At 37.0% G+C, this 26,344-nt stretch overlaps 2 protein-coding genes across 4 annotated transcripts; both read right to left on the reverse strand.

Moving 5' to 3' along the window:
• Nucleotides 1–3,756: 3,756 nt before the first annotated feature.
• On the reverse strand, nt 3,757–6,217 carry LOC141392729 (uncharacterized). 3 transcript variants are annotated; one of them, XM_073965613.1, is made up of 4 exons: nt 6,089–6,217; nt 5,006–5,640; nt 4,684–4,924; nt 3,757–4,612 (listed from the first exon to the last, which is right to left on the reverse strand). In XM_073965613.1, exons 3-4 carry the CDS (start codon nt 4,726–4,728, stop codon nt 3,857–3,859), a joined length of 801 nt encoding a protein of 266 aa, XP_073821714.1. In that variant the 5' UTR covers nt 4,729–4,924; nt 5,006–5,640; nt 6,089–6,217; the 3' UTR covers nt 3,757–3,856. The 3 variants fall into 3 exon arrangements, with proteins under 3 accessions (XP_073821714.1, XP_073821713.1, XP_073821712.1); XM_073965612.1 differs by having other exon boundaries at nt 5,006–5,829; nt 5,921–6,199; XM_073965611.1 differs by having other exon boundaries at nt 5,006–5,832; nt 5,921–6,199.
• A 3,688-nt stretch (nt 6,218–9,905) lies between these two features.
• On the reverse strand, nt 9,906–10,963 carry LOC141392730 (uncharacterized). Its single transcript, XM_073965614.1, has 2 exons — nt 10,865–10,963; nt 9,906–10,808 (listed from the first exon to the last, which is right to left on the reverse strand). Exons 1-2 carry the CDS (start codon nt 10,907–10,909, stop codon nt 10,089–10,091), a joined length of 765 nt encoding a protein of 254 aa, XP_073821715.1. The 5' UTR covers nt 10,910–10,963; the 3' UTR covers nt 9,906–10,088.
• Between the last annotated feature and the right edge of the window lie 15,381 nt (nt 10,964–26,344).

Here is a 26,344-nt window from a genome sequence, read left to right on the forward strand (position 1 = left end):
TCGTTAGCATAAATGCTGAGGGTATAAAAAGAAGAATTGTATTGGCCAACAGATGCTACTTTGGCTTAAGTAAGTACTTTAAAAACAAAGCCACAACTCGTCAAACAAAAATAACGCTTTACAAAACACTGATACTACCCGTGCTGATATATGGTTCCGAAACCTGGGAACTTGCGCAAGCAGATAAGGCAGTGCTTGGCGTGTTTGAGACACAAATTCTTCAAAAGATCTGCGTTGACGGTGAATATCGACGTCGTATGAACCACGAGCTGTATCTTCTATACAACGACATCAATATAGTTAAACGTATCGAAATGCAGCGATTGCGTTGGCTAGGCCATATAATAAGAATGAGCGATGATGAACCCGCTAAAAAGGCGTATAAATTGGAGCCACATGGCGGTGCACGCAGAATTAGCAGGCCAAAGAATAGATGGCGCAAACAAGTGGATAACGATATGACAAGGCGCGGTATTCCAAAAAGCGAAGCACTAAACAGAGAGAATTGGAGATCTTTTCTTAGTTCGGTCTATGGAACAAATGTTCTGTAATGGGCCAGGTAAGTAAGTAAGATTTTTTTAAAAATATTTTTTTTAATAATCGTGGATTTTTTTAAAAATATTTTTTTTAATAATCGCGTATTTTTTTAAAAATTTTTAAACAAATATTTTTTCAATAATCATGGATCGTTTACAAGACTATTTTTTCAAAATTCGTGGATTTTTTAAAAAATATTTTTCAATAATCGTGGATTTTTTTAAAAAAATATTTTTCAATAAACGTGGATTTTTTTGAAAAATATTTTTCAATAATCGTGGATTTTTTAAAAAATATTTTTCAATAATCGTGGATTTTTTAAAAAAATATTTTTCAACAATCATGGATTTTTTAAAAAATATTTTTCAATAATCGTGGATTTTTTAAAAAATATTTTTCAATAATCGTGGATTTTTTAAAAAATATTTTTCAATAATCGTGGATTTTTTAAAAAATATTTTTCAATAATCGTGGATTTTTTAAAATATATTTTTTCAATAATCGTGGATTTTTTAAATATATTTTTTCAATAATCGTGGATTTTTTTAAATATATTTTTTCAATAATCGTGGATTTTTTAAAATATATTTTTTCAATAATCGTGGATTTTTTAAAATAAATTTTTTCAATAATCGTGGATTTTTTAAAATATATTTTTTCAATAATCGTGGATTTTTTAAAATATATTTTTTCAATAATCGTGGATTTTTTAAAAAATATGTTTTCAATAATCGTGGAAGTTTTAAAAAAAATATTTTTTCAATAATCGTGGAAGTTTTAAAAAAATTTTTTTCAATAATCGTGGAAGTTTTAAAAAAAATATTTTTTCAATAATCGTGGAAGTTTTAAAAAAATTTTTTTCAATAATCGTGGAAGTTTTAAAAAATATTTTTTCAATGATCGTAGATTTTTTAAAAAAATATTTTTTCAATAATCGTGGATTTTTTTATAAAAATATTTATTCAATAATCGTAGATTTTTTAATAAAAATATTTATTCAATAATCGTAGATTTTTTAATAAAAATATTTATTCAATAATCGTGGATTTTTTTAACAAATATTTATTCAATAATCGTGGATTTTTTTAAACAAATATTTATTCAATAATCGTGGATTTTTTTAAACAAATATTTATTCAATAATCGTGGATTTTTTTAAACAAATATTTATTCAATAATCGTGGATTTTATTAAACAAATATTTATTCAATAATCGTGGATTTTTTAAACAAATATTTATTCAATAGTCGTGGATTTTTTAAACAAATATTTATTCAATAATAGTGGATTTTTTTTAAACAAATATTTATTCAATAATCGTGGATTTTTTTAATCAAATATTTATTCAATAATCGTGGATATTTTTAAACAAATATTTATTCAATAATCGTGGATTTTTTTTTTTTAAATATTTATTCAGTAATCGTGGATTTTTTAAACAAATATTTAATTAATAATCGTGGATTTTTTAAACAAATTTTTATTCAATAATCGTGGATTTTTTTAATCAAATATTTATTCAATAATCGTGGATTTTTTTAACAAATATTTATTCAATAAAAAATATTTTTTCAATAATTGTGGATATTTAAAAAAAAATATTCTTCCAACAATCGTGGTTTTTTTATAATTTTTTTTTTAAAAATTTTGGATTTTTAAGAAGATTTTTTCAATAATTGTGGATATTTAAAAAAAAATATTCTTCCAGTAATCGTGGTTTTTTTTATAAAATTTTTTTTTAACAAATTTTGAATTTTTAAGAAAGATTTTTTCAAAAATTGTGGATATTTAAAAAAATATTCTTCCAACAATCGTGGTGTTTTTTATAAAATTTTTTTTTTAAAAATTTTGGATTTTTATGAAAGATTTTTTCAAAAATTTTGGATATTTAAAAAAAAAATATTCTTCCAATAATCGTGGTTTTTTTATAATTTTTTTTTTAAAAACATTTGGATTTTTAAAAAATATTTTTTCAAAAATTTTTGATTTTTAAAAAATATTTTTTCAAAAATTTTGGATTTTTAAAAAAATATTTTTTTTCAAAAATTTTAGATTTTTGGAAATTTGTTTTTTTCAAAAATTTTGGATTTTTCAAGAAACTTTTTTTTTGACAATCGTGGATTTCTTAAAAAAATATTTATTTTATAATCCTTTAATTGAAAAAATATTTTTTTTAAATAATCTTGGATTTAACAAAAAAATTTTCGATGATTGCATAAGTCTGAAGTATTCCCCCATTGGTTTAACTTCATCATTACTTTCTATTACAGAGAGTAATGTTTACAAAACGCACTGACAGCCTGCAAAATGTACTGATCGCTACCAATATCATGATTTCATCAATACAAAAAAACTAAGAGAACTGATGAGTCCAAGTGATGTTGGACGAATCTAGTCTTCTCTGCCATCCCCTAAAATAATCAATTTTAACTATATCCCACTTTAAACTTGTTTTTTTTTTTTAAATTTGAAAACAACAAATATGAGATTAAGCTTGACTTACATACAAATAGTAAGTAAAACACACATCTCAATAAAACTGCCAAAGTAAATTCTGGATTTTTAAAAAAAAAATAATTTTTCAATAATCCTGGATTTTTAAAAAAAATCAATAATCGTGGATTTTCAAAAAATATTTTTCAATATTCGTGGATTTTTTTAAAAAAAATATTTTTTCAATATTCGTGGATTTTTTTTTAAAAAAATATTTTTTAAATAATCGTGGATTTTTTTAAATATTTTTCAATAATCGTGGATTTTTTTTAAATATTTTTCAATAATCGTGGATTTTTTTTAAATATTTTTCAATAATCGTGGACTTAACAGAAATATATATATTTTTTCGACAGTCGTAAATTTAGGACTGCTCGTTGCACCACAACCTAGCGAACAGCTTTAACCATACAAGATCCGACGCTCGCACCCTAATGGCATCTGTTGGTCTTTGAAAATCTGGTGACTCGTTAATAAATTTTTATAACATATTACGGTTGGGATTTCCACCTCGGATACGTGGTTGAATGGGAGTTTTCATAGCAATTCAGGTAAGTTTTATTTAGAACACAAATAGCTCTCTTAACTGCTTCCATCGTTTTGAAGTCTCAAAAGGACTCTGAATTCATCCCAAATATTTAATCCTATTATAGAGTTTTGGGAAATTATGCACAGGGAAAGGAGACATTTTCGGATACCCTTTAGTTCATTATATCAGAGTCATAGTTTTTTATTTAATTTTTTTATTTTATAAAACTTTATCCAATACAAAGCACCACAATATTATACACAATTCTCCATTCATTTATTTATTCTAATTCAAATTTTAATCAGTTTGAAAACCCAACTCTGGATTCAGTAATGATGCAATTGCCATAACCACAGTCTTGACTACGTCTTCGCGCCACTCCAATTGTACAGTTAAACGACAATTCACTTTACCTGCGGCATTGGTTTCACGTTCATACTCTTCTTCATACAAATCTTCGATACTTTCGAATGCCTCAATTTTTTCATCATCGGTAGTTTTCGATTGCAGAACATTAAACCAATCGATAATATCTTGATTATCTTTTTTCCCTACTTTATCCAAATTGGCAATGAAAATTTCCACCGCCTTTACTATCAAGGGGAAATCATTTGTCAAAAATTCATTTTTAGCCGCTTCTTCATCTATACCCTTTAACTTATTCACATGTTGAGACCAAATTTGATTGACTTCTTTGTCCTTCAGTTCAAAACGAATTTCTTTAATGGTGTAAAATAATTTATGAACTTTACGTTGCAGCTCACAATTTGTGGGTTGACGGGGAAAAGCTTCTGCGGCTTTTATATACTCCTGAAGATTAGTTTTAAGATCTTCGTAGGATTGCAATTTAGTGGGGGAAATTTTTTGTTTATTTTCTTTCAACCATGCAGTGTAGTCTTTCAGTATGTTCGGATAGGCTGGGAATTTGACCAAAATTTCATTGGAAATAATTTTGTTGGTTTTTAATAAAATTAAATCGAATAATTGATAACGTTGTTGGTACGTAGAGCTGATGGCGGTTGTTGAGGATTTTCGTGGAGCAGCTAAAACGAGCTTTATGTGGATAAGAAAATGGGATTAAAATTGGGTATTGATTTTTCGATTTTAAAGTATTTCAAACTCACCTGTAGTGCCACGAAGGCCAGACAAATATTTAATAAAATCTTCATTCTTAAATTCCAATGCCACTTCGTTGTTCTCCAAACTTTGACTATTTCATTTTAGTTTCCAAAAGCGTATTTATGTCTTTATGCTAGCAGAGCATATTCAACATTTCCTTATCTCCATAGTTTAAGGTCTTCACCTGAAAGCATTATTTTCAAATTCACCACTGCAAATTCGTGAGTCTTTTAAGTGCGACAAGAGCTAGAAATGTTTTTTGAGAGAATTGTTAGCAATCTTTTTAAAGTACTACTACTAAATAACTTATAAAACAGATCATTTTACCTATACGCGGAACTAAGAGTAAATTGCCACTCTCCTATATCGGCTGCTTTACTTTTCCAATTTTGACGTTATCTTCCACACGTTTAATCCAAGATGGCCTTGGGCTTCCATTTCGGCGTATACCGACTTATACACTAAAAATATTTTTAAACATATTTTTATTGCATTTTATGGTTTTTTTTTCGATAGATCGTGACAACACAAACGCCCGTTGAATAATCAGCGGAACAAGGAGGAAAAATATAGATGCGGAGTTAAAAACAATGACGTTAAGCGATGTATAGAACTGTGTCAAACATCCCACTTGTCATTGGTGAATTCATCTCTCCACACAAGAAAATGCATAAATACACATTAACTCCGACAAAGGCGATCCCAAAGCCGGCTCTTGTCGCTAGCCAAGCTGGTGGACTGACTATTCCACAGTACATCTTTGAACGATCGACTATACACAAAATTTTATAATCAAGGTGGTGTTTGATTTTTGCCGTTGATCTGAATAACCGAAAAGTGTCTAAAGAAATTTGGTCCTTCGCAACTCTCTCTCAACGTCAGGGCAGTGGTTTGGGGTACTTATTAGTAGCCTAGTATGAGCAAGCTGTCACTGCGTACAATGGTCCATCCCCTTACAGCATCTAAGTGGGAATAAAATATGAAAAAAAAAAATCAAATCCAAATATAAAACCTCTTGATTGCGGCCTGCCAATTCTTCCGAGCTAGCAGCTGGTAGCTAGCCAACTAAATGTAGTCAGCACCGGGTACCCTTCTGACACTCCTCGTCAGCAAAGTACTGAAAAATCAACTCCATCCAAAAGATTGACAACCTACTGAAGCCAAAAAAAAAAAAAAACGAAAAGTCCGTATACGTTCGAAAGGTCCTGCATTAATTGGTACAGTTTATTCTCGGGAACATACCCAAGAGTGCTGCTATCGGTGAACTACACGAACGACATGAGGCGAACATGCTCAAATTCACAAACATTGTTGAGGATTACGAGAAAGCCGAAATCTCTCCAAACAACGTTCGTCCATCTACCGTCTAAAGCTCGATAAGACAAAGAAACTAAAGCACAATTCAACTACCTTTTCGACAATAAAGTGACCATTCCACCAAGTCGTTAAAGGCAACCACCTGATGGTTGCTGTTGATAACGACAAGAAGGATAAGCTGTCTCCTATCACCACAGCGGAATGGAAAATGGTCCGAGCAAGTTATGGAACATATTGTTACAAGCGAAGATTCCGACTCTAGCGAGGTGCATCGTAGAGATAGGTAAGTCGACTTTCGATTAATCGATTAGTCGACTATTTGTAGTCAAAAGTCTAAAAATCAAAGTCGAGTTTTGACTGGAGGAAATCACAGAAAACTCCAAAATCGACTTAAAAAAATCCACACCTAATGCCTTGTGGGCCTCTGACAAAAAATCTTAAAAATCCACACCTAATGCCTTGTAGGACTTTAAAAAAAATCTTAAAAAATCCACACCTAATGCCTTGCGGGCCTTTTACAAAAAATCTTAAAAAAATCCACGCCTAATGCCTTGCGGGCCTTTTACAAAAAAATCTTAAAAAAATGCACGCCCAATGCCTTGTGGGCCTCTGACAAAAAATCCTAAAAAAATCCAAGCCCAATGCCTTGTGGGCCTCTGACAAAAAATCCTAAAAAAATCCACGCCTAATGCCTTGTGGGTTTCTGACAAAATATTTTAAAAAAATCTACGCCTAATGCCTTGCGGGTCTTTGACAAAATATCTTAAAAAAATCCACGCCTAATGCCTTGCGGGCCTCTGACAAAAAAATCTTAAAACAAATCCACGCCTAATACCATGTGGGCCTCTGACAAAAAATCTTAAAAAAAATCCACGCCTAATGCCTTGTGGGCCTCTGACAAAAAAATCTTTAACAAATCCACGCTTAATGCCTTGTGGACCTCTGACAACAAATCTTAAAAATATCTACGGCTAATGCCTTGTGGGCCTCTGAAAGAATCTTAAGAAATCCACGCCTAATGTCTGCGGGCTGCAGCATCGTAGAGAAGAGAATGTTCCAATTGATTTTTAAGAAAATTGAGTTGTGGGAAACCTTAAAGTAATACGAAGGAGAATGGAAAACAATTAATTTCCCGATATAGTCATGTCATAGGAGCAAAATGAAGAACATGAGAAGGCTAGTGAAAGAGAATACAGACACCAGGAGTTGGAAAAATCTGAGAGATCAGTGGCGAAATTTAGGTCAATGGATATGAAACTCCTAATTGACTTGACACCAAGAGTAAAATTCCTAACTCTTGTACCTTGAGGGTTCGTACGACAATGCTCATCACGCATTTTTCCTAGTACCGCCACCTCTGCTGTGAAGTTTGACCTAATTTCGGGTATTTTACCCCTAAGTATGAAGCGAGCGAATGTAACTGTTTTTATTATTTTATCCCAGTTCCTCAACCCTTCTAAAACTTCTCGTCTCCACATTAGCGTAGATCTATCTCTGAGGAGGCTTCCTTATATTATTATCTTAACTACCCTATGATCTGAGGGTAGCTAGGAGGTGGTGATTGGTTTATTATATGAACCCTTGCCAATCAGAAAAGTACGGATAACATGACTGTATGAGCCAAGTGAAATAACGGGTTGCCAGGACACGTCATTTATCAGGCCAAATGACACAATAGTGATATCTGGCGAGTCGTGGTAATCTCTGCTTATCCTCGTAGGAGCGTCTTCGCCCACGTTGATAAATGTGGAGCTATCAATTTGCTCGGCCAGCGCTGTACCCATCCGAAATGCCAATTGCTAGCGAGTTGTGGCCAAATGTCCCTTAGTACCTGGCGGTTGTTGCTTTCCAAAAGCTAACTAATATCATGCAGCGCAGAGCTATTCTCCGGTGGTATAAACATTAAGCACCTGCACCTGCAAAAATTTCAAAACGATCCGAGACATGTCTTGAACTGTACTTCTGAGAAAAAGTTTTTTAAATTTTGTGTGGCTACCCGAAAGGATGGGCAATGTTCTAATCTGATTTAAGGTGTGGAAGAAATAAGTATGACGATGTGCAAGTTTTGGAACAAATCGGCTACTTCCTTCCAGATCACAATTTTAGCAAAACATTTTAAACTTTTGTGGGGGAAGTATTCGAAGAGGTGAACCGATATGGCTCATCTTCAAACATAATATGAGTTTGGAGAAAATATTAACATTCAGAAAGGGTCTATGCAAAGACATTTTTTGAGAGAGGGTCTATGGAAGCACCCTTTCTTTCAGAAAAGGCCTATAGAAGCACCTTTTCTTTCAAAAAGGTTCTATAGAAGCACCCTTTCTTTCAAAAAAGGCCTATAGAAGCACCCTTTCTTTCATAAAGGGTCTATAGAAGTACCCTTTCTTTTAGAAAGGGTCTATGGAAGGACCTTTTCTTTCAGAAAGGGTCTATAGAAGCACCTTTTCTTTCAGAAAGGTTCTATAGAAGCACCCCTTCTTTCAAAAAAGGCCTATAGAAGTACCCTTTCTTTCATAAAGGGTCTACAAAAGCACCCTTTCTTTCATAAAAGGTCAATAGAAGTACCCGTTCTTTCAGAAAGGGTCTATAGAAGCACCCTTTCTGTCATAAAGGGTCTATAAAAGCACCCTTTCTTTCATAAAGGGTCTATAGAAGGACCTTTTCTTTCACTCGTTCTTTCATAAAAATAAAAGCACCTTTTCTTTCATAAAGGTTCTATAGAAGTACCCCTTCTTTCAGAAAGGGTCTATAGAAGCACCGTTTTTTGCAGAAAGGGTCTACAGAAGCACCCTTTCTTTCAGAAAGTGTGGATAGAAGTACCGTTTCTTTCAGAAAGTGTGGATAGAAGCACCCTTTCTTTCAGAAAGTGTGGATAGAAGCATCCTTTCTTTCAGAAAGCTTCTATAGAAGCACCCTTTCTTTCGGAAAGGGTCGATAGTAGCACCCTTTCTTTCGGAAAGGTCTTTCTTTCGGAAACGTTCTATAGAAACACCCTTTCTATCGGAGAGGGTCTATAGAAACAACCTTTCTTTCAGAGAGTGTCGTTAGAAGCACCCTTTTTTCCAGAAATGGTCTATAGAAGCACCCTTTGTTTCAGAAAGGGTCTATAAAAGCAGGGCCTATAGAAGCAGAAAGTGTCTATAAAAGCAGGGTCTATAGAAACAGAAAAGGTCCATAAAAGCACCCTTTCTTTCAGAAAGGGTCTGAAAGGAGCACTTTTTCCTTCAGAAAGGGTCCATAGAAGCTACCTTTCTTTCCGGAAGTGTTTATAGAAGCAACCTATCTTTGAGAAAGGGTCTATAGAAGCACCCTTTCTTTCAAATAGTGTTTATAGAAGAAACTTTTCTGTGAGAAAGGGTCTATAGAAGCACCCTTTCTTTCAACAAGGGTTTATAGAAGCATCCTTTCTTTGAGAGAGGGTCTATAGAAGCATCCTTTCTTTCAGAAAGTGTCTATAGGAGCACCCTTTCTTTTAGAAATGGTTTATAGGAGCAACTTTTCTTTCAGAAAGGGTCTATAGAAGGACATTCTTTGGGAAAGGGTAAAACCACCCTTTCTTTAAGAAAGGGTCTCTAGTACCACCCTTTCTTTGAGAATGGGTCTACAGAAGCTCCCTTTCTTTAAGAAAGGGTCCACAGAAGCACCCCTTCTTTGAGAAAGGGTGTATAGATCGGTTGATCCATTAGAGAGCTAGCCAAATATATAGACGGACGGGGCAAAAGCGGCCCCAGGTTGTCCGAAACCGATTCCTCCAAACATATTTGGGGTTTACAACCATTTTTCAATGCTGAAGTTCCCATTATAAATCTATAAAATAATTTGAGAAACGCAAATAATTGTTGTACAAACATGATGATACTTACGTATAGCTATTGGAAAAATGGCCATGTAGGGTAAATGAAACACTAAGTTAAGTCTGAACTATGGTTTTATTTACTTATATTTTGCTGCAAAGATGTTTCTGCTCTCACGTTTTTAAGATTGATTAATTATATAAGTGATGGGGCGAAGTACTTATTGACTTATGATTAAGCTCCGATAATTGCTTATTATCGAGGTCCAATTATTATCGGGCTCCAAATAAATTCTTATATTACTGGCTTGAAACTTTTTGTGAAAAATCTTCAATTTTACTCCAATTCCATTTACAATCTGCCTTATCTGCACTGCGTAGCTGCATAGTACGACTATGAATTAGGGTATAAATTAACTTTCCAAATGATTCATTCTTTTTCTTTGGATTGGGAGCAATCAAAAATTCACTACAAGATTTTAAAAAATCTTTATATTCTTCCCTTTCAGGTTGATTGAGTTCGCGACGAAAACGTTCAATAACCGTTGGCAATTGCTGGTAGATTCCATTTAAGAAGCTGGGAAATTCATTGTGAATTTTTGTAGTTGCCTCATTATAACGCTGGCGAATGGCATTAAAGAAACGAGAGTTATTTTGATTCTCTTCTAACAGTTGCAGCTGCTTTGGTAGTTCATCCAATTCACGGCTCGCTTCTGCCTGCAGTTGACAGTTTTGGGAATTTGTTTTCACCTTTTCCGTGGCTTTTATAAAACGTTCAATTTGTTCTCGAATTCGTTGGAGAGATCTGGCCGATGGAGTTTTCACGTTAGAGCTTGAAGCCACATGAAGTTCATCGAGCCGCTTTAACATATCCGAATATGTTGTTGCTTCTATTTGTAATTGTTTGGCATTCCATTCATTTATCTGGGAGGTTAGAAACTCAAACACTTCTAAACGCTTATCCGGTCGTGGTGGTAGAGCCGGAGTGGAGGCCAATGTTAGAGATCCAAAAGAATTTAACTGTAAATGAGGAAAATTAGTTAAATATTCCATTAAAATTAGTTTGTTCCACTAACCAGCAATAATATTATGAAATTTCTTATCAGTTCCGAATTGTTCATTTTGTGATGATGTTCGAACACAAGTGATTCTAATAAAGCTTGTTTTACATCTGATGAAGCGCATACATATTTTTCTAAAACTATTGTTGCTTAAATTAGATTCCGAGATTCCGTTATCTCTAAGAATTTTTTGTCATTGTTGATTAAACGTGATTAGAGTGGTTTATGTTCGAAAATGGGTGTGCACATTTTTCAAATATTTTTGAAACATTTGTTGTTTATTTTTAAGAAAATATGTATTCCAAAAGAATATCAGAACTAAAAGTTTGAAATTTTTATTAAAAGGAATAATCTGAAAGGAAGGGTGCTTCTATAGACTCTGTTTGAAAAGAATGGTACTTCTATCGACCCTTTTTGAAAGAAAGGGTGCTTCTATAAACCCTTTTTGAAAGAAAGGGTGTTTCTATGAAAGAAAGGGTGCTTCTTCGGACCCTTTTTTAAAGAAAGGGTGCTTCTATAGACCATTTCTGAAGGAAAGATCTCCTATATACCATTTCTGAAGGAAAGATCTTCTATATACCATTTCTGAAGGAAAGGGTGCTTCTACGGACCCTTTCTTAAAGAAAGGGTGCTTCTATAGACCCGTTCTGGAAGAAAGGGTGTTTCTACAGACCATTTCTGGATGAAAGGGTGCTTCTATAGACCCCTTCTGGAAGAAAGGGTGCTTCTATAGACCCTTTCTGGGAGAAAGGGTGCTTCTATAGACCCTTTCTAAAAGAAAGGCTGTTTTTGTATACCCTTTCTGGAAGAAAGGGTGCTTCTATAGACCCTTTTGCAGGAAGGAGTGCTTCTAATGACTCTTTCTGAAAGAAAGGCTGCTTCTATGGACCCTTTTTGAGAGAAGGGGTGCTTCTATAGACCATATATGAAAGAAAGGCTGCTTCTATGGACCCTTTTTGAGAGAAGGGGTGCTTCTATAGACCATATATGAAAGAAAGGGTGCTTCTACAGGCCCTTTTGAAGGATAGGGTGCTTCGATGGGCCCTTTCTAAAATAAAGGCTGCTTCTATGGACCCTTTCTGAATGAAATGGTGCTCCTATAGACCCTTTCTAAAAGAAAGGATGCTTCTATAGACCCTTTCTAAAAGAAAGAATGCTTCTATAGACCCTTTCTAAAAGAAATGGTGCTTCTATAGACCCTTTCTAAAAGAAAGGATGCTTCTATAGACCCTTTCTAAAAGAAAGGATGCTTCTATAGACCCTTTCTAAAAGAAAGAATGCTTCTATAGACCCTTTCTAAAAGAAAGGATGCTTCTATAGACCATTTCCCAAGAAAGGGTCTTCTATAGATCCTTTTGGAAGAAAGGGCCTTCTATAGACCCTTCCTGGAAGAAGAAAGGTCTTCTATAGGCCCTTTTGAAGGAAAGGGTGCTTCTATGGACCCTTTCTGAAAGAATGGCTACTTATATGGACCCTTCTGAAAGAAAGGCTGCTTCTATGAACCCTTTCTGAAAGAAAGTGTGCTTCTGAAGACCTATTTTGAAATAAAGTGTGCTTCTAAAAGCCCATTTTCAGAGAAAGGGTGCTTCTAAAAACCGATTTTCAAAGAAAGGGTGCTTCTAAAAACCCATTTTCAAAGAAAGGGTGCTTCTAAAAACCCATTTTCAAAGAAAGGATGCTTCTAAAAACCCATTTTCAAAGAAAGGGTGCTTCTAAAAACCCATTTTCAAAGAAAGGTTGATTCTAAAAACCATTTTCAAAGAAAGGGTGCTTCTAAAAACCCATTTTCAAAGAAAGGTTGCTTCTAAAAACCATTTTCAAAGAAAGGGTGCTTCTAAAAACCAATTTTCAAAGTAAGGGTGCTTCTATGGACCCTTCTTGAACGAAAGGTTGCTTCTATAGACCTTTTTGAAAGAAAGCGTGCTTTAATAGACCCTTTCTGAAAGAAAGTCTGCTTCTAAGGACCCTTTTTTAAATAAAGTCTGCTTCTATGAATCCTTTCTGAAGGAAAGGTTGCTTCTATGGACCCTTTCTGATTGAAAGGTTGCATTAATATACGCTTCTGAAAGAAAGGCTGCTTCTATGGACCCTTTCTGAAAAAGGGTGCTTCTATAGACCCTTCCTGAAAGAAAGGGTGCTTCAATAGACCATTTCTGAAGGAAAGGGTCTTCTATAGACTGTTTTGAAGGAAAGTGTGATTCTATGGACCCTTTCTGAAAGAAAGGCTGCTTCTATGGACCCCTTCTGAAAGAAAGGGTGCTTCTTCGGACCCTTTCTGAAAACGGGTGCGTCTATAGACCCTTTTTGAGATAAAGGGTGCTTCTATAGACCCTTCCTGAAATAAAGGGTGCATCAATAGATCATTTCTGAAGAAAAGCGTTGTTCTATGGACCCTTTCTGAAAGAAAGGCTGCTTCTATGAACCCTTTCTGATTGAAAGTTTGCATTTATGGACTTTTCTGAAAGAAAGGCTGCTTCTATGGACCCTTTCTGAATGAAAGGGTGCTTCTACGGACCCTTTCTGAAAAAAGGGTGCTTCTTAACACCCATTTTGAAAAAAGGGTGCTTCTATAGACCCTTCCTTAAAGATAGGGTGCTTCTATAGACCATTTCTGAAGGAAAGGGTCTTCTATAGACCCCTTTTTGAAAGTGAGGGTGCTTCTATAGACCCCTTTTTGAAAGAAAGGGTGCTTCTAAAAACCATTTTGAGAAAGGGCACTTCTATAGGCCCTTTTGGGGAGAAGGGGTGCTTCTATAGACCCTTTTTTAAAGAAAGAGTGATTTTGTAGACCCTTTTTGAAGGAAGGGTGCTTCTATAGACCCTTCCTGAAAGAAAGGGTGCTTCTATAGACCCTTCCTGAAAGAAAGGGTGCTTCTATAGACCCTTCCTGAAAGAAAGGGTGCTTCTATAGACCCTTCCTGAAAGAAAGGGTGCTTCTACAGACCATTTCTGAAGGAAAGGGTCTTCTATAGACCATTTCTGAAGGAAAGGGTCTTCTATAGACCGTTTTGAAGGAAAGTGTGATTCTATGGACCATTTCTGAAAGAAAGGCTGCCTCTATGGACCCCTTCTGAAAGAAATGGTGCTTCTTCGAACCCTTTCTGAAAAAGGGTGCTTCTACAGACCCTTTTTGAGATAAAAGGTGCTTCTATAGACCCTTCCTGAAATAAAGGGTGCATCAATAGATCATTTCTGAAGGAAAGCGTTGTTCTATGGACCCTTTCTGAAAGAAAGGCTGCTTCTATGGACCCTTTCTGATTAAAAGGTTGCATTTATGGACTTTTCTGAAAGAAAGGCTGCTTCTATGGACCCTTTCTGAATGAAAGGGTGCTTCTTCTTGGCTCAAACCCTCGGACCGCCGTACTATTCAGATTGACGAGGGTTATACAAAATATGCCTTTTTAACTCTAATGTAATATCAGTCTTGTGATTTGGGACAAATCACTTCATGAAAGATGCCAACAAAGGGCGTGACAGTGACAGATACGAAGAGGTGTGCGTGTAATTTTAACCGTTACTTTATAAAGTATCGCGAGAGAGATAGGGCGAAGAGAAGTGTGCTACATAGTATAAGAACCCTTTCTGTCGAAGATTTATCACCACAGTTTATGATAAGTGATATTGCAGATGTCATCCAAAACGCGAAATTTTACAAAAACCTGGATCATTCAGATTCGGTCAATGGTAATACTGAAGTAAATGGATAAACCCGAAATTGAGTATTTGGCAAGTGTCCTCAAGTTATCGTTAGCCACCCATGCTGTACCAGAAGCCTGGAAAGCTGGCAGTGTGGTCCTGCTTCTGAAGACAGGCAAGGATGCCAGCTGAGGCAACTTTTACATACTGATATCCCTCCTCTATCCATTAGTGAAGATTCTAGATGCACTATTACTCTCCACAATGAGAAGCTGATTCGCAGCTTGGGGAATATATCCATCGTTAAATCTATTGCCATGCTGTTCACCATTATCTCTGGAAGCATGGGATAACTTACTCTTCATTTCGGTTACAAACTAACATATGTTGATAGTGATATTATCTCCTTATACATGTAGGTCGATGGTGTACAAAGATCTGTGAAAGGTCTTCTGTCTATAGAAAACCTTTGGATGGTTGTCTTCATAAAGAAAACGTATGGAAGGTCGTCTGCCTATAGAACGCATACTAGTCTATAGAAGACCGTTGGTAGCTATTTGATCCGTAAAATATTTTTGAAATGTCCATAGAAGACCTTTGGAAGGTATATCGTAGAACTTTCGGACGTCTTATATCTATAAAAGACCTTTGAATGCTTTTATATCTATAGAACACATGTTGTGTCACCCTTCATGCACGCAACGAAAAGCACGTTACGTCGTTCTATAATTGCCCAATATCGATTTGACATTTTTTTTTTTAGTGCTGGCAATACTCAGGGGATGGTGACGTGGCACTGAACTACAACCAACTTCAGGTAGCACACGAAGAGAAAAACGATCCTCTTCCTTGTGGTTGCGCAAGCAGAGGAGCAGCAGAGAAAAATTTGCAATCTGCAAAACGAGGTGGGAAAGTTCTTTTTGGTTGAAGCTGCACACGAGGCAAGTCGCGCAATAGCCCCAGAGTTCCAGGTAAATACAAGTGCCTGTCAGCTGGGCCAACAACGAGCAACTTTGCAAACTCCCTGTAAGGCAGCAGCGTATAACATCTTGCTGGAATAAAAGTGTTGGCAAAAATTTATTGCAACAGGCAGTTTATTGGCAAACCACCCGTATTTCATTTTGGTGCAAATTATACGACGAAAGTGGAGCCTCAAATTTTCCGGATCGAGACAGGAGACCACTCTCTCAGCAGTGATTTGTGGTTTTTGACGCTGTTGTTTTTTTAGCATGCTTTCTGCCTGGCCGAAATGATGAAGTCAAACAATTGAAATTGGGATTTGCAGAAAATTAAAAAAAAAACACCTATTGCAAGTTAGAACTGCCGTCACTTCCACGTGTTTGAGCCAAGCATCCATGATAAGCAGCCACAACAAGAAGAAAACCACCATAAGCTCGTCCTCAGTCGCCACGGAAGCTGCTGAAATCAGTGCATTTCTTTCGAATAACATCCCCTCGACTCTCTTAGAACACGCAAACGAACCTGTGCGGCCACAATTAATTTGTCTTGTGGGGTATAAAACGGACTTTGGGTCTTGCTAGTGGCAATGTTTCTTTCGCCGATCATCATGAGGATACCAGAAGAATGATAATTTCATATCACCAAGTACCATAGCCCAGAAATAAGAACCGTCCATTTATCGCCATATCGTCCGCTCTACATAAATAAGTCCGCCCCCACACATTGCCCGTACATCATAACATAATTAAGGAAAGAATACACCATCATCAATATGAAAACCTGCCACCGTCATCCATAGCCATACCAGCCCCCCACGTACGCCAATAATCATCATCAAGCAACCATCAGCTTTTAAACCATATTGTATCACATTCACCACACCATTGTGCATAAACATCATCAGCGCCATAGACCATAATCATTTTTTTTCCACAACGTTAAAAAGTACATCATCATCAAGCCGTTCAACACCTCGTGTAGCCACCATTTCATCATCCCCTTCAGCAGTAGCCGCAGTTGTGATCAATATCATCATCATCATCATAAGTACTCATCATCATTGTTGAAGACGACCATATATGCATAACATCATCAGACACCGACAGCAGTCTACATCAACCACCGTCATCACCACTAAACCTAACTCACTTCATCAAAGGAACAGACTACACACACCAGCCAACAAGAACATCCATTCGTCATTGAACAAAGGATTGTAGAGACCATAATATTGATTTAGTAAGGTAGTTGGTAGCAGAATGGTAACAAACTGTGGGAAGGCTGTAAGTTAAAATATGTATGTAGAAAATCGATGTGATAGTATTTACGTGTTATCTTAGTAATTATTATTAATGCTATTTTTTCTAAATCGGTATTGTTTACATTTTCTTATTTTGAATTATTATGATTCTTCTTCAATTTATTGTGATTGACTATTTTGGCCTTCTGCAACAATATAATTAATCATAGTTTTCCATTCCCATGTCTGTTCAGTGGGAACAGATACATTAATTCCCAATAGAATCTTGTTTTTCGAGTACATACATAAAAATCTAGCATACCTTGAGGCGTTTGCATAAAACAATTAACATTTAAGAAATTATCTATAAGATTATTGATTTAATATGCTATTATTGGTTGCCCAATGATATCCCATTTCCTTCTTTTTAAACCGTTGTCGTATTGGCGAATATTACACTGCATTCCTTTCTAATCGAGCTCGAATAGGTAAGGGGGTAAATAATAATAATAGTGCAAAGTGGCACTGGTAAATGGGATCACCATTAGGGTGAACATTATTTAAAGTCGTTTTCTATCGTTATAAGAGAAATTATTCTGAAATTTGTTTTTATCACTGATCATTCACGATAGTGACTATTAAAACCAAATTCATATTATTAGCCAGTTGTATGTAAATTTTATTTAAGTTTAAGGACACAATGTCCATTACCTTTATTAACAATAAATATTGTCATTTATGAATTTTTGAAATCTAAACATGAATATGTTGAACTGAATCAATTTTTAAGGTGAAGTAAAGGTGAGATTTCGGTCATGTAACGATTAGGGAGCACTCATATGAATGAGGCTCGTAAGGGGATTCCAAGCAGAATCCATAGGGTGGGCAGAGATAGGTGCACAACAACACCAGTGTATCCTACTATAGCAACAACAACATTTATTAGAAAAAGCGAAACAGAACGTTTTTTTTTATTTATTCTACTCATTAGCATAATATGTTTGTACAGTCTCGAGTGTGACATGAGCAAAGCCGGAGCAACATGAACAATAAGAAAACGAGTACCAACGTTATCCAGGTACGAAAATGCGCCGATCACACAACGAGGGCTGTTACATAATGGCGCCCAACCTAGAAGCAAATTTTGATTTTGTTTAGATAGATTGGTTTCGGAGTCCTGATTTATTGTTCGATTACATTAGTCAGTAGCTTCGTAGCTGAATCGGAGAAGGAAGTTAAGCATATACAACATCTTTTGCATACTATTTTGTACGTCTTGAACAATTGTCTTTATAACAGTTTTCAACTATTGCGACAAAATAAAGGTCAAAATTTCTACTTTTCATATTGATTATATACACTTTAGTTACAAATTTGTTTTAGTTACGTGTCTTGGTTTGTTATTATACTATAAGGAACCAACAGCAACGTAATGTGAAACAAGATAAATTTATTCCTAAACTTCTATCGTCAAGGAAAAGCAGTTTGTTGCCTTGTATAGTTCGTTTTTGTGCGACGAAGTTCAATGGTGCGACAACATGCTAGTATAAAAATTCAGTATAGGTATTGAAATTATATAGTCATTCGCGGATGATAGCTAATGTTCACCGCAGAATTAGGATAATGGATATATTTTTTTTATGCTGTGCTTTTGAGGTAGAATTTATCTTGATAAATTGTAGGATTATACAGTTTTATATGAATGATGTTGTTGCTTAGTTACATTGACCGAATCAAACTTTTACCTATAACCTTAACCATATTTATACATCTTTGATTTTGGAAATTTATTTAAGCAAATATTTCGATAGAATTGCACTCATTTTTGTCAATTTAATAACTATTGAATTCCGGTTTAAAAATTTTGGATTCAAAGTTTCTGTGAAAAATAATTTTGATTCTGGGGGATGCTAATTAAACCAACGTTAGTTGAAAGCTTCTACTTACTACTTCCTAAACCTTTTTGACCTACAATTATTTGGAATTTTCCTGCGAATGATTGAAAATAAATCTTGACGTTGATTCTTTTTGATTGACGTTGATTTGCTGGATTTTCTACCGTGGTACTAATTATCATTCTTTTTCCGATTGCGTGAGGCATAGGGTCGTCGCCCTCAAGACTTTTGTTTTTCCTTTTTTTTTTGTATTAAAAGACGGCAGGAGGGGTTTGATAGGCTCGAACTACCAATTGCTAGTTCTTACTTTTAAAATATATAAGCTTTAAGTAGTAATATATTTTTGTTTTGGTTTCACGTACACACAGGGTGTACACAGAACTGGACTAACTGTAACCGAAGACTGGTTTTCAGCCTGACTCGAGGTCAACTGAAGTACCTTAAGGTTGTAGGAGCGGTTAGTCTGGAGAGCCTTCGGACGGCAGCGCTCAACCTTGAGTTGGAGCATTTTCCGTAGAACTGGTTGTTGTCTGGTTGTCGATTTCTCAGTGTATCTTTAGAAAGCCGTTCTATGCTTAACTAAAGATACACTGAAGAGACCTCGAGAAACTCTTTGAGGAAATTCTAACCGGCAACAATCACTCCTACGTTTTGAACAGTTTACCTCATAGAACGATAGGGGTAGGCGAAGAGGACTGAAGAGCCTATCGAAGTCCTATATATATATATATATTTTTTTTTTTTTTTCTTCACCAGCCAAGACCTTTCCTTTTCTGATTCGAATATTATTCGAGTTAATTTTACCCGGACTTACAAACTTTTACCCTGATCTACCACAGCCTAGAGAAAAATATTGTATCGCCTCGATTTATTCTGTTTTACAGAATTTCTGAGCATTTGTTCTGGTTTTGAGAAACCTTGCAAGATTTATTGATTTTTGATTCGATTCTTTTCGAAATACCTGACCTGTTGTAACCATTCAGTATTCTGGTTGTGTTGTTGTTGCGTATGAGAATTCAATAGTGGACTTTGACTATCTCGGCTATATATATACTTTTTTGTAATTTTGTTGAATTTATGATATCATACCTACCGTTTTGGATAACCTGTGGTTCATTGGAGAAGACATACTATTGAATTTTGATTTCTTGAACTTTTATTGAGATTTTTATTCGGACTGGTCAGTACAATAACATTTTTGGAAAGTTTATTGTTTTTTCTTCTTGGAGATTTCGTTTTGATTTGGACATCATGCAGCCTGCTACAGGTGCTAAGCCAAAAACTTACAGCATTATTACCAGGTCGACAAGTCAAGCAGTGGGAGAAGCTGCTGGAACAGAACCAGGTACCGGATCAGGTATCCCAGCTAGCGCTGATGGCAATGATCCGCCTACACCAAACGAATTTGCAAGTCCACCTACTCTTTCGCAAGTAAATGAGCAACCAAGCACAATTGCTAGACCTTCTTTTAGCCCTTTGACTATTCGTGGCAATGATGAAGATCAGGTTGATAGGCTTAGTAGCACAGGAGTTCTTGAGGTAGTTCAGTCCGCCTTAGAGGCCACCCAAGCATCAATGGTTGAAACCATGAAAAAGGAAATGCAGAAAGCGGTTGCTGCTGCAGTTCAAGCTGCTTTTTCTCAATCTTCCGTTCCTCCAGCTAATCCTATTAACAGACAAGAACCACATTCTCAAAGCATTGATTGGCCTCATGATTTGCCACCACTACAAACCGATACCAGACATGCAGGATCGGGTAGTAGAAACCAGGAAGTTCCAAATCGAAATAGGGAAGATTTTAGCAGGCCCAGGTATCCATATCTCAGTAAGTGGGGCATTAAGTTTGATGCCACCCCAAAGACACCAAATGTCGAAGATTTCATCTTTCGAGTAGAAAGGCTTCGAAATAGTTATGGCTGCCCAGAACAAGAATTGGTTGATGAATTTCATCATTTACTGGAAGGCCGTCCTTGTCAGTGGTACTGGGGTCTGATCCGTCAATATCCAAATTTGAACTGGGAGATGTTAAAGCTGTGTATAGTTAGGGAATTCCAGCGTTTTCAATCAAATCTTGATGTAATGAGGCAGATTATGGACAGGAAGCAGGGGAGAGATGAGTCTGCTACACAATATATAGACGCTATAAATAATCTGCGTACTCAATTAAGGGAACCTTTGAAAGATTTTGAAGCTATAGACATCCTCAAAGCTGGATTGAAACCCAAACTTGCCCATTTAACATTTAGTGGCACTTTTTATTCGGTGGAACAATTCCGAAATGAAGTTAGGAAAACTGAGGAATTTCTGGAAAGGGAATCATCACTGAGATTTAGGACCAACCAACCCCCTCGAATGATAAATGAAATTAACGATTCTGATTTTGATGATTTAGTCCATGATGTTGAGGAGTTGCGTTTACGGCAGAAGCCAACTGGTGTGTCCAAAAATGAGCCTTCACGGTGTTGGAATTGCGGCAGCAATGGCCACATTTTTAAGAATTGCTCCAGTTCTCATCGTTCAGTATTTTGTTTCCGCTGCGGATCACCAGGGGTTACCACCCCACAATGCAATAACTGCAAACAAATTAGTCGTTCTAATGTTTCTAAGTCCGAATCCATAGCTACTCAGACAGTGGATTGACTAGCCTCTACTGATGTTTCCACGTCTACAGATCCAATTCTTTCTGATCCATGTAGAGTATTACCCAGACCTTCCAATAACTTAGCTAGATCCAAACCAGATTTGACACAACCATTACATATTCGCATGGCGAATTACCTGAAGGTCCGTAACAGAATTTTCAATTCCGAGATTTCAATTAAACCTGTTGTATCCAAAAGAATTTTAAAGGCTCGAGAACGATACCGACTTCGACGCTTAAGACGATTATCTATTTCTTCTGCTCATATTTCTGATTTTAAGAATGATCCTCGACCATTCCGAGAAGTTTTGGTAAACGGCATACCTGTTTTAGCATTGTTTGACAGCGGTGCAACCGTTACGTGTTTAGGCAAAGACTGTTTTTCTCTCGTTGATGAATTAAAGGTGAACGTTGTTCCTGTTTTCAAATGCAGTGTTGGCACTGCTAGTGGCCAACGTGTTCATTGTACCGGTAAAGTTAGAGTTGATATTTCCTTTAATGGCGAAACGAAAACCATGGACGTTTATTTGATTCCAGGGTTGGAAAATGCAATGTATTGCGGTGTCGATTTTTGGAAATTATTTAGTATTGCTCCCAAATTAATCGGTAGTCTCGAGTTAAGCCCAAATGTTGTTGATCCTGACATGCATACTTTGTCTCCAGACCAAATGGAAGCGCTTGAGAAAGCCAAAACAAGTTTTCGAGATTTCGGAACGTATGGTCTTGGGAAGACGAGTGTTGAGGAGCACATAATCGATACGGGCAATGCGGCCCCTGTGAAACAGCGCCACTATCCGGTGTCTCCGGCGGTGGAGTCTTTAATATACCAAGAGCTGGATAGGATGTTGAGTTTAGGCGTAATCGAACCTAGCACCAGTCCGTGGAACTCACCGGTCACATTAGTTCGCAGAGGCGAGAAAAACAGGCTATGCTTAGACGCGCGTAAGCTTAATGAGGTTACGGTTAAAGACGCTTACCCTTTGCCATTTATTGATGCTTTATTAGGGCGATTGCAAGAGACATATTTCATTTCGAGCATCGATTTAAAAGATGCGTTTTGGCAGGTGCCCCTAGCAACTGAGAGCCGTCCGAAAACTGCGTTCACAGTGCCGGGGAGACCACATTATCAGTTTACCGTCATGCCGTTCGGGTTGTGTAATGCTGCCCAACGGTTATGTCGGTTAATGGATAAAGTGATCTCACCGGACCTGAAGAACAAAGTTTTCGTATACCTTGACGACTTATTAGTGGTCTCACCGGATTTTGAGTCTCACGTCGAACTCCTTCGCAAGGTAGGCGAATCGTTGTCTAGGGCAAACCTGACCATCAATTTGAATAAATCGAAATTTTGTCGTCGCGAACTGAAGTATTTGGGCTACATCGTGGGCGAGGGTAAGTTGAAGCCGGATCCTTCAAAAATTAATTCCATTACTGATTTGCCGATTCCAAAGAATACTCGGGATGTTCGTAGATTTCTTGGCATGGCCTCATGGTTCAGACGTTTTATTAAGGACTATGCAGAAATCACAGCGCCAATGACAAGCACCTTAAAAAAGGGCAAACCGTTTTGTTTTGATGAAAAAGCAATCGAGGCTTTCGAAAAAGTTAAAGTCGCTTTAACGACTAGTCCTGTTTTACACCATCCGGTATTCGATAAGCGATTTTATGTCCAATGTGACGCCTCTAATCTGGGCATCGGTGCGGTCTTGTTCCAGCTGGACGCTGCGGGTCTGGAACGTCCCATCGCCTTTCATTCTGCGCAGCTCTCGAAGGCTGAGCAGAATTATAGTGTGACGGAGCGGGAGTGTTTGGCAGTCATTAGTGCGATAAAAAAGTTTCGGCCTTTTATCGAGATGATGCCATTCACTGTCGTGACGGATCACAGCGCTCTGAAATGGTTGATGGGACAGAAGGATCTCAGCGGTCGGTTGGCGAGATGGAGTCTGAAACTCCAGGCATTTAACTTCGACATCCAGCACCGAAAAGGGTCACAAAATGTAGTCGCGGACACTTTATCCCGTTTACATATGGATGAAGTAAATATGTTTTTGGATGATAAGCCTTTGATTGATTTGGATTCACCAGAATTTAAGAGTGAAGAATATTCACAACTTGTCTCTTTGGTTCTCGAAAACCAGGATAGTCTTCCGGACTTAAAAGTTTCTGATCACTTTGTTTATAAGAAAACACTTCCGTCGGATGGACAACCGGTCCACGAAAATTTTATTTGGAAACTCTGGGTTCCAACCGGGTTAACCGAAACACTTATCGAAAACGTACACACTTCAAGTAAATGTCATTGCGGTATTGGAAAAACTATAGCGACGCTTCGGCAATATTTCTTTTGGCCAAAAATGGCACGACAAATTCAAAACTTCATCAATCGTTGTATCGTTTGCAAGGAGACTAAAGCTCCAAATAAAATATTAAGAGGTAAAATGGGTAATGAGACAGTCACTGATAGACCTTGGCAAAAGATCTTCATTGATTTTATAGGCCCTTTTCCGCGGTCGAAGTCAGGCAATTCATTTATACTCATTGTTTTGGATCACATGTCAAAATTCATATTGTTAAAACCACTCGCGAAAGCCAACTCAAAAAGTGTTGTCAAATTTTTAGAATCGGAAGTCTTTCACAAATTCGGCGTGCCTCAGTTAGTCCATTCGGACAATGGGAAACAATTTGTTTCTCATGATTTCACTTCGTTCTTGCAGAGGTACGGTTGCAAACAAATCCGAAACGCGGTTTACTCGCCTCAAGCGAATGCTTCCGAGAGGGTCAATCGGAGCATCATCGCGGCGATTCGATCGTACGTTTCGGAAGACCAAAAAGATTGGGATAAACATTTATCCGCGATTGAATGTTCTTTAAGGTCCACGCGACACACAACACTTGGCTGCTCGCCATATTTTTCACTGTTTGGCACTCACATGATCACGCACGCGAGTGAATATGAATTGGCGGGAAAACTTGGCGTTTTAGAAGACGGCACAATAGAGGTAATTCCGAAACAGGATATTTTGAGTTTGGTCAGAGATAATATTAAAAAGAAGATGCACGATTGTTATGAAAAAACGGCGACTCGTTACAACATCCGATCACGCGACATTAGCTATAAACCGGGACAGGAAATATTAAGACGTAACTTTGTTTTAAGTGACGCTTCGCGCCATCTTAACTCGAAACTGTGTCCGAAGTTTGTCAAATGTCGAGTTGTCAAAAAGGTAGGGACCTCACTCTATGAAATCGAAGACCTTCAGGGTAGAAGTATAGGGGTCTATCATACGAAGGATTTACAACATATGGTACCGACGAAATAGATGCCCGGCTTTTGATATTCCCTTTTCTTTTTCTCTTGGATGTTTGCAATCTCAGGGTTGCGGTTCTTCCCCACGTTCTCAAAGACAGGTTGACTTCCCGAATCAGCATTACTTCGACTGGTCTCCGTAGACTGTTCGGGTTTGTTGTGTCACCCTTCATGCACGCAACGAAAAGCACGTTACGTCGTTCTATAATTGCCCAATATCGATTTGACATTTTTTTTTTTAGTGCTGGCAATACTCAGGGGATGGTGACGTGGCACTGAACTACAACCAACTTCAGGTAGCACACGAAGAGAAAAACGATCCTCTTCCTTGTGGTTGCGCAAGCAGAGGAGCAGCAGAGAAAAATTTGCAATCTGCAAAACGAGGTGGGAAAGTTCTTTTTGGTTGAAGCTGCACACGAAGCAAGTCGCGCAATAGCCCCAGAGTTCCAGGTAAATACAAGTGCCTGTCAGCTGGGCCAACAACGAGCAACTTTGCAAACTCCCTGTAAGGCAGCAGCGTATAACATCTTGCTGGAATAAAAGTGTTGGCAAAAATTTATTGCAACAGGCAGTTTATTGGCAAACCACCCGTATTTCATTTTGGTGCAAATTATACGACGAAAGTGGAGCCTCAAATTTTCCGGATCGAGACAGGAGACCACTCTCTCAGCAGTGATTTGTGGTTTTTGACGCTGTTGTTTTTTTAGCATGCTTTCTGCCTGGCCGAAATGATGAAGTCAAACAATTGAAATTGGGATTTGCAGAAAATTAAAAAAAAACACCTATTGCAAGTTAGAACTGCCGTCACTTCCACGTGTTTGAGCCAAGCATCCATGATAAGCAGCCACAACAAGAAGAAAACCACCATAAGCTCGTCCTCAGTCGCCACGGAAGCTGCTGAAATCAGTGCATTTCTTTCGAATAACATCCCCTCGACTCTCTTAGAACACGCAAACGAACCTGTGCGGCCACAATTAATTTGTCTTGTGGGGTATAAAACGGACTTTGGGTCTTGCTAGTGGCAATGTTTCTTTCGCCGATCATCATGAGGATACCAGAAGAATGATAATTTCATATCACCAAGTACCATAGCCCAGAAATAAGAACCGTCCATTTATCGCCATATCGTCCGCTCTACATAAATAAGTCCGCCCCCACACATTGCCCGTACATCATAACATAATTAAGGAAAGAATACACCATCATCAATATGAAAACCTGCCACCGTCATCCATAGCCATACCAGCCCCCCACGTACGCCAATAATCATCATCAAGCAACCATCAGCTTTTAAACCATATTGTATCACATTCACCACACCATTGTGCATAAACATCATCAGCGCCATAGACCATAATCATTTTTTTTCCACAACGTTAAAAAGTACATCATCATCAAGCCGTTCAACACCTCGTGTAGCCACCATTTCATCATCCCCTTCAGCAGTAGCCGCAGTTGTGATCAATATCATCATCATCATCATAAGTACTCATCATCATTGTTGAAGACGACCATATATGCATAACATCATCAGACACCGACAGCAGTCTACATCAACCACCGTCATCACCACTAAACCTAACTCACTTCATCAAAGGAACAGACTACACACACCAGCCAACAAGAACATCCATTCGTCATTGAACAAAGGATTGTAGAGACCATAATATTGATTTAGTAAGGTAGTTGGTAGCAGAATGGTAACAAACTGTGGGAAGGCTGTAAGTTAAAATATGTATGTAGAAAATCGATGTGATAGTATTTACGTGTTATCTTAGTAATTATTATTAATGCTATTTTTTCTAAATCGGTATTG

Source organism: Musca autumnalis, unplaced genomic scaffold (assembly GCF_047663935.1).
Source record: "Musca autumnalis isolate F117 unplaced genomic scaffold, ASM4766393v1 scaffold_2, whole genome shotgun sequence".
NCBI classification, from domain to species: domain Eukaryota; kingdom Metazoa; phylum Arthropoda; class Insecta; order Diptera; family Muscidae; genus Musca; species Musca autumnalis.

What these genes read in the sequence shown, in the direction of transcription:
- LOC141392729 (XM_073965613.1), bottom strand. Translation starts at nt 4,728, where the DNA reads ATGAAGATTTTATTAAATATTTGTCTGGCCTTCGTGGCACTACAG. An exon ending in TGGCCTTCGTGGCACTACAG is followed by an intron (nt 4,613 to 4,683) that starts GTGAGTTTGAAA and finishes ATCCACATAAAG; the next exon opens with CTCGTTTTAGCTGCTCCACG.
- LOC141392730 (XM_073965614.1), bottom strand. Translation starts at nt 10,909, where the DNA reads ATGAACAATTCGGAACTGATAAGAAATTTCATAATATTATTGCTG. An exon ending in ATTTCATAATATTATTGCTG is followed by an intron (nt 10,809 to 10,864) that starts GTTAGTGGAACA and finishes CCTCATTTACAG; the next exon opens with TTAAATTCTTTTGGATCTCT.